The following is a 12,749-nucleotide window of genomic DNA, read 5'->3' as shown; positions in this document are numbered from 1 at the left end:
AGTTTATCTCCTTTGGGACACTTGAACCTCTCAACTCTTCTCCCATCATCCTCCTAGGTATTTTAGGGTGATGGCTTAGCTGTTCACTTCTTATTGTAACCTTTGTACTCAGTGTTCTAAGAAGTCCTTCGTGCAGATTTGTAGTCTCTCAGCTTTTGTTTCGGAGGTCTGTTTGGAGGTCTAGTACCTCTCTGCCCTTACCTCACAGGCCTATCCCCTCTGGTTTACCCTCCCACTCAGGTGCTATTTTAGTTGTCAGGTGACTTTTTTTCATTCCTGCGTTAAGAGTGTCTGGATTTCACAGTGCTTGACATAATCAATAAAGGGGGGAAAAGCTATTGTTTTTTTCTCTCTCTGCCAAAGGACAGATGAAGACATTTTGGAAAAGAAGCAAAGATTGTTGAGTTGATATTTAAAAATGGAACTCATGCTGTGAAAAAAAGCATCAGGTACCCATTCTAAAGTATAGAACCCTTCCTCCCCCCCCCAAAAAAAAAAACCCAGGAATTTCTCATTTGGCTATAGTGTTTCAATAAAGAGAAAAGATGAGGTGAGAGTGGAAGGTACAGAACCTCTTGGGCAGAGCAGCCCTGAAACCAAGAGAGAACCAGAGTTTCCAATGGAGAAAATACTACTCCTTGTATGTCAGGCAGCTAGGCCTCATTCTTTTGGTTTGAAAGTCAAGAGTTAGGGTACAGAGAGTATTTAGGTGGTCTTTGGCTCGCAGCAGAAGGTGACGGTAAGGACATGAGCGAAGTGGTATTTTTGTAGTCAGGGATAGTTGAGAGAAAAATAAAATTTAAGAAAGTCACAATTTATTGCGCAGTTTAACAGAGTGATTGGATTTAGAGGGTCCAATTCATAGAAATAAAACTAAATCATACTTATAGGGGAATGGCCATTTTAGAATTTAGCAGAAAATGAGAATTGAGCTATAAAAATGCCCTCATTATCCCCTGGATTGAGACTGGTTTGCCATTTCCATGTTCTTGGTTACAGATGTCTCTAGTAAGATGGTTGCTACAAATAGAAGATTCCAATATATCAGGTTTAATTATAGCCTGTACTCCAAATCATTTGCTTCTTGCCACCACAAAGCACTTTTTAACAGTGTGTCCTTGTATCAAATGGTTCAGTGTTCTTTAAGAAACAACAAAAGCAGTGGGAGACTGAAGAATTACATTGTCAGTTTCCTTGAAAATGTTGACACGAAGCTTATTATTTCTGTTGTAAAACCCTGTTCCAGTTAGAAAGAGAAGAGACCACCGTGATCCCAAGGGATGTGTACAAATGCAGCTTGGGGTTGTATGGCAGAAATACAGTGAACCCATCTTGGTTATTAACTGTATAGGCAAAAAAAAGAAAGGAAGAAAGAGAAGGGTACATATAGACACATCCATTTCAGGAACCACCAATTTTTTTTTTTTCCTCTGAGGTTTTTCACTAATATTTTCTTTAAAGTAAAGTGTCTCTGACAAAGGAAACAAATGAAATAGCGATGGTATACCATCTGCAGAGTAAGTCTTTGCAGGCCCAATTCTGGACTGTGAGTTTGTACCAAACCATATAGATAGGTAGGGCAGCCTCGGGGATTTTTGTTAACCTTGACGTTTTATTCCCTTCGTTTTTACCTTGTTCTGTATTAGTTTTGTTCATAATGAACATGTGTAGATCCAAACTCTTACATTTTTATTCTTGTGGTCGTTTACAGGGATTTTGTTATTGTTGTTATTGTTTTTTTTAAGAGCTAGGGCCTTTTCTTCTGACCTTCAGTCTCCGGGATTCTCCTACAAAAGCAGAATAATAATGCAAATCTTTTAGAAGTCAGCTGTGATTCCTGCTACAGTTTATGCGCCAAGCTGCACACACGCAGGTCTTCCTTGTTGTTTGTTCAACAAGCATTTCCCTTTCCCTGCTTACTGAATATTACCATTCTCTCTTAGACGGCTAATAGTAGTTTGCACCTGAAAAAATGCTTCAAAAACACAAAATAATCCTTCCAACAGCCCTCCAAGCTGGTGTTACCTCTTCATAAATGGGAACGTGCTGTGGCTGAGAAGGCACATTAAACTGAAGCAAGATTACCAGGCAGGATATGGTGTAGGACCTATCTCAGCCCTTCCACCAGACTTCATAGCTATTCATCATTCCAGTGTAGCTAAATTGCACATAGTTAAAGTATATGATTTGATGAGTTTTGCAATATTTTTTATTATTCCATGTTTATTTCTTAGGGGGCTTATTAGATCTTCCTCTACTTTTTTAGTGGTTGTTTTAAGGTTTACAGTATACCTCTTTAACTTATCACAGTCTATTTTCAAGTAGTATTATATCATATCATCTATGGCATAAAAGCCGTACAACAGTAAACTTCCATTTCTCCCTCCTGGTCCTTGGGCTACGCTTGTCATACATTTTACTTCTATATATGTTATAAATCTCATTACATACAGTTGTTCTTTTTGTGTAAGTGGTTAATTATCTTTTAAAGTGATTTTTTAAAGTCAGAAAAAAGTCTTTTCTATTTACCCAGATTTGCCATTGCCAATGCTCTTCATACCTTTGTATAGTATATCCAAATTTCCATCTGGTATCAGTTTCCTTCTTCCCAAATGATTTCCTTCAAACGTCTCTTGTATTGATGATCTATTGTTGATGACTTCTGTCAGCTTGTGTCTGTCTGCAAAAGTATTTGCCTTCACCTTTGAACGATTTCACCTGGAACAGCATTCTAGATTAACAGGGTCCCCCCTCCCCACTTCAGTATTCTAAATAAGAGTGTTGCTCCACTGTCTTCTGGATTGCTTGGTTTACAATGAGAAGTCTGCTCTTATTCCTGTATACTCATATGTTCTGTCTGTAATGTATCCCTTTTTTCAAGATGGTTTTAGAATTTTCTCTTCATCATTGATTTTGAGTAGTTTTAGGATACGCCTTGGTGTCGTTTTCTTCAGGTCTCTTGTGTTTGGGGGTTCATTGTTGAGCTGTTTGGATCTATGGATTTATAGTTTTTATCAAATGTGAAAAAATTTCAGTCATATTTTCAAATACTTTTTCTGTCCCCTTCCTCCCTTCAGGAACTCCAATTATATATATATTAGGCTGTTTGAATTTGTTCAACCACAGCTCATTGGTGATTTATTCATTTTTTTCAGTCTTTTTTTCTTTGTGTTTTATTTTAGATAATTTCTACTGTTAGGTATCCAAACTCACTCTTCTGCAGTGTGTGTGATCTGACGTTACTCTCATCCAGTGCATTTTTCATCAGACGTCGTATTTTTCTTTTCTAGGTATTCAATTTGGGTCTTTTTTTATATCTTCCTTTTTTCTAGATAACATGCTGAAGCTTTTCTCTACCTTAAACATATCAAATGTAGTTATAATAACTGTTTTTAATGTTCTTCCAATTCTGTCATCCATGTTATTTTTACTGATGAGTTTTCTCCTCTTTATGGTTAATAATTTTTTTCCTCTTTGAATGCCTGTTCGTTTTTTACTGAAATTGAGAGACTGTGAATTTTACCTTGTTGGATGCCGGATTTTTCTTTTATTTTTTGTATCCTTATAAATATTCTTGAACTTTGTTCTAGGATGTAGTTAAATCACTTTGAAATAGTTTTGTTCCTTTTGAGGCTTACTTTTAAGCTCTGTTAGGTGGGACCAGCCTCACATTGAGCCTGTGACTAATTTGGCGTCATTACTGAAGCATATGCTTCTGGGTACTCTACGTGATAAACTGTGAATTCACAAGGTTTTTCCACCGTAACTGGTAGGAACACAAACTATTCCTGGCCCTCAGTGATGGACTATCGGGATTGCTTCCTCCTTCTTCTTTCAGGTGGTTCCTTTCTGCACTTTGGTTAATTTCCTCACATGCATGTTGGAATCAGTACTCAACTGAAGACTCAGAGGGGACCTTCTGTAGATCTCTGTGCAGCTCTTGGTTCTGGGACTCTGCCCTGTGAACTCCAGGCACATTGGTCTCTCTAGAGTCCTCCCTGCTCTGAGGCCTAGAAGCTCTCCACGCAGCCATTTGGGCTCATGGCATGTGCTTCCCTCTCTCCAGGATTTCTGTCTTGTGCTAGCTGATGGCAGGTGTCTGAAAACCATTGTTTTGTATTTTGTCCTTTTGTGCATTTGTTTTAGGCATGGGAGGGAATGGAAATCCAATCCCTGTTACTCCATCTTGGCCCAAAGTGGAAGTCCAACAGTATATATTATATACTTTATAAAATACTTTCTAAACTACATTTTCATAGTATTTATTGTTGGTGGATATAATGCAATTAACTTTTGTGTATTGTTCTTTTATTAAGCAGCTTTGCTTTGTAATGTATCAGTAAGGTTTTGATGCTATAACAACAGCCAAATCTCAAATCAAGGACTTTCAATGACAAATATTTATTTTTCAAACTCTTGGTACATCCCTCGCTGGCCATCTAAAGCTCTGCTCCACATCTCTATTTTGGGATTCAGGCTGAAGGAGCAGTGTTTAATAGGATGTGACTCTCATGGCAGAGAGAAAAGATTGAATGATGTAATAAATCTTAAACCTTCTCTAAAGACACACATATTACTTACACTCACATTTTATTGGCCATAAAAAGTCACACGACCAGGCATGATGTCCGTGGTGGGAGGAGGGAAGTATGAGCAGTGACATGTTTGAGCTGGCTCGTACAGGCTCATTGATTGTACACATCTCTTTCCAAGACCGAGTTCAGTGACACCACATTGGTAACTTGAAAGTGGCTATGGCAGGAGTATTTACATCATGTAAATGGACAAGCACAACAAATCAGCACTTTTTTCCTAGAGAGCTAATTGTTAAACTTTTAGTAGCAAACCACTGGATATGCGTATATGTCTGATTTAGAGAATAGCAGTTAATAGTTCAGAACAAGATTATTTTGTCACATTTTATTTTAATGTGTGTGTGTGTGTGTGTGTGTGTGTGTGTGTGTGTGTGTGTGTGAATTTTACTAGCTATGACCTCTAGTGCAGTACTGAATAGGCGTAGAAATAAAGGGCAAACTTGTCTTCCCCTAGTGTTAAAAGGAATGCATTTTGGCATTCAATGTGTTTGCTTTGAGTTTTTTGGAGGGAGTATTGATCAGAGTAAGAAAACTTGTTCACTCTCTGACGTCAGAGTCACATACTTGATCAATCAACGCTATCAAATACTTCTGCATCTATTGAGATGTTTTTTAGTGTTAACAGAATGAAAATTCCATCAATGAATTTTCTGGTGTTGAACTAACTTTGCATTCCTGGGATAGGCCCATCTTTTTTTATGTTTTCTAGGATTCTGTATTTAGGAATTTTATATTTACACTTATGAATAAGATTGGCCTGTAATTTTACTCTCTTGGAAAAGTTTTGATATCCGAGATTGTTTTTCGTTTGTTTTTAGCTTTATTAAATGAGTTGAGTAATATTCCTTAATTTTCTGTTTTCTGTAGGAGTTTAGGTAAAAATTGGAATTATTTCCTTCTTGAATGTTTGGTAAAACTTGATCATGATGCCTTCTTTACCTTGAATTTTCTTTGAGAGAAGATTTTTAAGTACTGATTCAGTTTTCTGAATGGTTTTAGATTTTCTTTTTTTATGTTTCTTGAGTCAGTTGGGGAAATTTATATTTTCCTAGGAATTTGTCCATCTCACCTGTTTGTCAAATTTTTGGCATAAAATTAGTTCTTCTGTTCTTAACATCTGCTGAATCAGTAGTTTCCCCCCCTTCTATTTATTCCTGTTATTGTTTATTCGTGGTTTTTTTCCTTTATTCTTGATCATTCTTGCTAGAGATTTGTCGATTTTATTGGTCCTTTTAATTAACGAACCACATTTGGGCTTTGTTGGTCCTCTTTATTAAGGGGTTGGCAACTAAGGCCATGAGCCAAATCTGGCTGAGGCCTATTTTTGTATGGCTAGCAAGCTAAGAATGGTTTTTATATCTTAAAAGTGTGTGTATATACATAAACTCACACACACAAAGAAAAGCATGCCACAGAGATCATAGGTGGCCCGTGAAACCTAAAATATTTTCTATCTGGCCCTTTACATAGTTTGCCAACCTGTGCTCTCTAGAGTTCTGGTTTTTTGGTCACTGATTGTTGATATTACTTTGCTGTCAGCTCAGCCATGCTGTGAGTGGTGTCTCTACCTATCTAGCTCACCCGAGGGCTAGAAACAAAAATTGTAACCTCTGTTTTACACATACTTGTTTTGTTTCCTGGCATAGACAGTCAAACAGTGGTTGGGACCCGTAGTTTATGAAAAATGGATGAGAACAGAAATTTAAAATTGAAAAATTATGTCTAGCAACAAAGAAGACCACCATTATTCTCTTTTAGTGGCGGCATGTCCCTTAGCAGCTCCCAAAACACCCGTGTTCTTTGGCACTATAGTTTGAGAGCAGCTATGAACTTAGTCATATTGCTCTCACTGTCTAAATCCTGGATCCTAGAAAGTGATATTATATTTTGGGAGCTAAAAGGGAGTGAACTTTATCATTTACATTGCAAAGCAAACAAAAATGGCCTCATAGGGCATTATCCAAGTTTCTTGCCAGGATTACCAGGATTAGCTGATGGTTCCCTGTCTTTTTAAAAATGCCACCCCGACCCCCACTTTTTTTTCATTCCTTGGTTTTCAGGCCAGGGAGGGAGTGGACTTTAGGCTTTCACTTTGTCTTTCAAATGAGTTTTCTCTAGGGCTCCGTCCCTCTTTTGTATATATTTTCTTCACCCTCTCAGGGTAGTTTTATTCGTACCTCATACCACTGATTCAGTTACTACCCATAGATTTAATGATTCTCCTAAGTTTCCCCCTATTTGTAATCTTATTCCTGGATTCCAGACCCATAAGTCCAAGTGGGACATCACTGCCATGTCTCACAGGCACTGAGCTCACCCTGAACTCAGTCTGAATTCAACCCTTTTTGCTTCTGGCATACTATTACTTTGCCTTTTTTTTTTTTTTACCAGTCTCTCTACCTCTAATACATTTTCCCTCTTTCTTCTGCCTCCCTGCCCCACCCCAATACTGTCCAACCCTCTGTGGCAAGTATAATCTTTCTAATGCACAACGTCAGCAGGCTTCATGCTTTACTGCTGCCCCTCTTGCTCGTTCTGTTCCAGGAACACCACGTACCACTTCCCTGAAAGTTCATGATTACTCATGCCTTTGCATACGCTGCTATTTCCTTTGCTTAAAATACCCTCTGCCTTTTTGCCTGTCCGGGAGAGACCTCCAGCGAAGCTTGGTTCAAGCATCGCCTCCTGTGAGCCCCCACCCCCCTGCCCCCACACCCCGACTCAAACACAGTCAGTCCTCCTCCCTGTGTTCATGGCCTACTTTGTGTACACCTCCGCTGTTGTATTTGGCTGTTCTCAGTAGATGCACTGCTGCGTATCTGCCTCCCCTGTGAACGGAGCTTCCCCAGAAGCACGAGCTGTGCCTGTCGCTACATCCTCAGCTTAATATCTGGCACCTGTTAGGTACCTCATAAATATTTGATGAAAGAACAAATGAACAACAAAAAAATTACACTCAGAGTGCATGTTCACTGCAAAAGTGCTTTTGTATAATAAAGAAGAATAAGCTAATTAAAACAAGAACAGAAACGTCCCTCTCCTCACTCCTCATCATCAGATGGTTTACTTTGGCAGCACAGGGAGCTACAGGACGCTCACTCATCTCCCACAGCCGCCCACTGGCATGGAGGCCTGCGTTCACATTGGTTCTGGCATGATCGACAACCGATGAACCCAGACAAGACTAAGATAAACGATTTGTCCTCCAGTAGAATAAATATTTCAAATAAAGTCAACCCAGGAAAGTCAGGCCAAACAGCTATTGATTGCTAAAAGCCTGAACTTAAGCCCAATGAATATTCCCAAGTTCACCTCCCTGCAGCTTGCCTAAACGCTGATCAATGTGCAGTTACTGGCCCCCTTTAAACATGTCTTACACTGCCTACCTGAAGAAGGGTTTTACTCTTTAAATCTTTGGTTTATTGAATTTGCTTAGGCAGGGGGAAAGCAAGAGAGAGAGACTTGGCCAAACCAGGGTCCTTTGCCCTTAGTATTTCAAACAATTCTAGGCTCTTTGTGAAATGGTTTAAATGTATGCTGAATGGTAACTGAAGGTGCCCTGTTATTATACATGGCTGTCATTCATGTCAAGAGGCCTTTTCCTGAGTGACTAAACAATAAGGGTGTCTCCGTTTCCGAATTTCTGCCCACATGACTATCTGCTCTAGTCATAACCTTTGTAAATTCAAGTTTATAAAGTGGGTTGCTGAAGTCCAGCTGCAGTGAAAACAAATGGATATTTTTTTTGTCTGGTTTCCTGTTGGAATTTCATCATGATGCAGAAAACCCTTTCCTGCTGAATTTGGAGTCTTGTTTGCCCTGCCCCTGATATTTAAAATACCATGTCTCACAAATAGGCCTTTTTCATGCCACTGCCATCGTCAGACCCCTTTGTCATTTCTCACTTACACTGTTGTTACTGTCTCCCTGCCCCGAAGCTCCGTGTCCCTTCATCACACTGCTGCCTGATTAAGACTTCTAAAATGTACCTGAAATATATCCACCCAGTACCCTCCTTTTCTTAACATTTCATGTCTTCTCCACATCGATGGCAGGGAGCCCAGGTGCCCTGGTGGCACGTCTAGGGCCTGCCATGGCCTGTTCCTGCCCACCTCTCCTTCGTCATCTTCCACCACCGGTCATTCAAAATGATTTCTAGTTCCCTCAGGTGGCACGTTCTTACAAGCCTCCTGTACCTTTGCACATGCTGTTTACTCACTACTGCCACCAATGTCATTGTTCTCTCGTCTCTGCCTGGCAAATACTCGTTCTTTGGACTCAGTTCAGATGTCGCCTTCCATTTGACACCTTCACTGACTTCTCCCAGATAAAGTTAATTATCTCCAGCTCTCACCTCCTTGGACTTAATTTCCACTGCTTCAGGCTTTTGAAATTATTTTTATTTACCTGTCCTTCAATTGCTTAAAGACAGGGAGCTTATAATTCTGAGCAGCTCGTGCATGCCTGCTGCATGAAGACATGTGCTCAGTAATAACCATTGTTTTTTCTTTTTAAACTCAGTGGTTGATATACCACATATCAAAAAAAAGAACAAGACAAACAAATGAGAAAGAAAAACTCATAGACACAGACAATAATTTAGTGGTTACCAGAGGGTAAGGGGGTGGGGGGTAGGTGATGAGGGTAAAGGGGATCAAATATATGGTGATGGAAGGAGAACTGACTCTGGGTGGTGAACACACAATGGGATTTATAGACGATGTAATACAGAATTGTACGCCTGAAATCTATGTAAATTTACTAACAATTGTCACCCCAATAAATTTAATAAAAAAAAAAAAAACTCAGTGGTTGGATTGAATGTCATGTGTTAGTATCTGTGGATTGTTTTGATTGATCCCCACAGCAAGGGGAATAAAGGTAGGGATATTCCAATGCATTGTTGGTATTTGGGCTTGGCACCAAGTGGGATAACCAGCAATCTCGGTTTGCCCAGGACTGAGGGCTTTCGTGGGATATTGTACTTTCAATGCTAAAAATGGAGGAGTTTCAGGTAAACCAGGATGGTCTAGCACCACGGGGCACTGTTGGCAAGCTTTTTACCTACTCTCCTTTCCTCCACTCATTGGGACCCAGTCCTGGCTGGCTAATCTGAGCCAGGATAGCATGCTTTGGCATCATTATAGCACTTTCATAATGGAATGTTTTAGTAGTCTTTCCTCTACAAAAGACTATCCAAAGGGATATTGTTTCTAATTCCTTTACTTTGGCTTTCAGGTAAGAAATTGGATGAAGGGCTTTAGGTTCTGCTGTTACCCCCTTTCTGATCAGGCTTGCCTCCCCTTGCCTGACCAATTACTTTGCTCCACGTATTAATTCTAGCCCTTTATTATCTTTAGTCTTTTCATCACCATTGGCTTCTTGACACCCTTAACATATGGTTAAATTGCCCATGTTTTTAAAAAAAATAATAATAAAAATCTTAACCCTGGCTTCCATCTCAAGTTGATGGACTCTTCTCTAGGCTTTACTAATGAGTAGCCCCATGCTCACCCCTCTTACTTTCTCTCCTCCTTTCAAATATTTACATATATATCTGTCTTTCTCCGTACTCCCCGAAGTACATATAATCTCTCTTACTGTAAAGTAACTCACAACACAATGGTTTCAGAACAAATATGTTGAATTGTATCTTCTTAACTGACAGAGTTAGTTCTTTACTTGGATGTTTCAATGTGTTCTACAAGCAAGACTAGGCAGGTGGCACAGCCTTTCATCCAGCCCATGTTTCTCTCTCTGATCTAAGCCAGAATACTGGTCCTTGTTCTCTCTCAAATGTGCCAGCCTTCCGTCTGGTTTTGGACTTAGGGCCTTTGTACTTGCTGTGCCTTCTGCCTCTAACATTTTGCCCCTAATGTGTACGTGGCCAGTCCATCTCAGACCTCAATACAGATGTTACCCCTAAAGAGGCCTTCCTTAAGCACCTAACCCCAAATATCCTCTCCAGCCATTCTTTCACATTGCTTTATTTCCATGACACTTAACCACTATCAAGTCTGTTGCATTTCCATTTGTCCCCTGCAGTTAGAATTCAGCTCCATGACCACTGGGACTTGGTCTGTCCTAGTCACAAAAGAGGAATCCAATAGATATTTGTAGATTGAGTAGTACGCGAGGGGGAAAAATTATATGCTGACTTATACTTGTCTTTGGTTATTTCATATTAATTTAGTTTCCCCAAATAGATTTAAATAGTTCTGAAAGCAGAAGCCATGTCTTAATTTTTGTTTTCCTCTTGTGCCTACCACAATACTAAGTGCTCAGTAAATACTGAGTCATGGCTTGGTTGGTAGATTTATCAGCTGTACTAAAATAGGAAATGACTGACTTGCTCCTCTCTTCCTCAGTGTTAGAGGAAACAATATAAGGTTATGTTACGTTGGTGCAAAAGTAATTGCGGTTTTTGCAATTATTTGTAACCTTTTAAATTGCAATTACTTTTGCAAATGATAGTCCTTCGAAAAGTAGCTGCAAGAGCAGTAGTTGGTGGCAGGATTATTCTATGATCTTTGGACTCAAGGGGGAAAAAATCATCTTGATTTTCTCTTGAAAATAGTTTATCTCTTCTAATTCTCCAATCTTTGATGTTAAGATAATGCTCCGTATAGAATTTTGAATATATTACCTTTTGTGCTTATCGTTCTGACCAGAAGATGTTGTTCATTTTACTATATACTCTCATAATTGTTAACAAGTGTGCAATATTCCATGTAGATATATCACAATGTAATAACTGGCTCATTGCTGGGTATTTAAGTTGTTTGTGTTCTGTGTTTTTTTCCATTATAATGAGTACCGTAGTAAATACACATTATTGTTGTTATTATTATCATTATCATTATTAAAATCTAGAACATCCCCATGAAATGCCTTATATGAAACCTCGTTTGTTCCTAGAGAAAAGAAGGTCTCCCGGAGCAGCGCCCTGAAAGTACTGGACCATGCCATGATCGGACCTGAGGGCACGGACAATTGCCACAAGTTTGTTGACATTCTCGGTTTACGAACCATCTTCCCCCTCTTTATGAAATCTCCCAGGAAGATCAAGAAAGTGGGGACCACTGAGAAGGAGCATGAAGGTAGGATTCCCTGAGGACGTCAGCCTAATTTAGGTGCATTAGGAGAAACGGGGGAAATGAGAGCTACTTTTGAAAAACTCAGACGTGCAGTTGAGGAGTGGACTGTGATGCTACCTTCTTCTTTTTCATCTTTTTCTTTTCTGTCTACGGAAAAGTCTCCCCGAGACCCCAGATCACTGACGGCTCTCTGCTTGCTTGTACCCTAGTGGTTCCATTTCCTTCTGGCCTGTTAAGAAGTCTATGGGTAAAGGTTTTGTTTTCTTCACCATAATTTGTAGCAAGTTGTCTCTCTGATGGAAGACCCTTTTGAAAAGAGTAATGAGGTGACAACACATGTCACCTCCGGAGTGGTGCTTTCATGTATTTCTGTATTAAAGGATGATTCAGCTAACATCAGGAATTGCCGAAATAAACTATTTACAGCCCAGATTCCCCTTTTTATGTTTCTCCTCCCTGATAGTGCATACTCCCAGCAAAACGCTGCCATGAATTGCAATGCTGTAACTACAGTAGTTACTGCCAGGCCAATCTCTTCCTGCTATTGTCTAGTGGCCTGCTGTACCCCTCCCCCCGGTAAACCGCCGCAGTGCAATCTGGAAGGCCAGGGATTTATGGGCACTGGCAGTTCTACTGGAGGCTAACAGACACTTGCATCAGGGAATTTACATGGTTGGGTGGTTATTGTAAAGTGTGGGGAGGGGGCCGGAAGGGGGAGGAGGAGCTGGTGTGTGTGAGAGAGGGGAAGAGAACCTGAGCTGATTGGCTGACTAATTTGGTTGTCTTGTCAAAAGCTAACGTTTGTCCCTTGGTTTGGGTTATTTGTTATCTTTTTTCTTTTTTCTTTTTTTTTTTTTTTTTTTGGCATTGATTGTTAGCATTGGTGTAGGCATCTGCAGGATCTTTTGCGTTCCTCACCCTCCTAGATAAAAGTTTCACTTCTCAGATCAACTTGGCTTAGTATCTTCCAACTGGAGTGGCTAAAGGAAAGGTGATGTCACTTGTCTTCTGTGATCGTCTCCAGTGATACCTCCTCTGATCACATCAGCTCTCCAGA

At 39.8% G+C, this 12,749-nt stretch overlaps 1 protein-coding gene across 1 annotated transcript in view; it reads left to right on the top strand.

Annotated features, from left to right (window-relative positions):
* Positions 1–12,749, top strand: part of CTNNBL1 (catenin beta like 1) — a 144,195-nt gene that overhangs the window by 74,471 nt on the left and 56,975 nt on the right. Inside the window, exon 11 of the mRNA XM_081034290.1 lies at positions 11,514–11,695. Coding sequence (XP_080890416.1) covers positions 11,514–11,695 — 182 coding nt within the window. The remainder of the gene's footprint in view (positions 1–11,513; positions 11,696–12,749) is intronic.

The sequence above is a fragment of the Rhinolophus hipposideros genome, assembly GCF_964194185.1.
Source record: "Rhinolophus hipposideros genome assembly, chromosome: 22".
NCBI lineage: Eukaryota > Metazoa > Chordata > Mammalia > Chiroptera > Rhinolophidae > Rhinolophus > Rhinolophus hipposideros.
The sequence above is the reverse complement of the archived record's forward strand: the minus strand, read 5'-3'. Positions and strand labels throughout refer to the sequence as shown.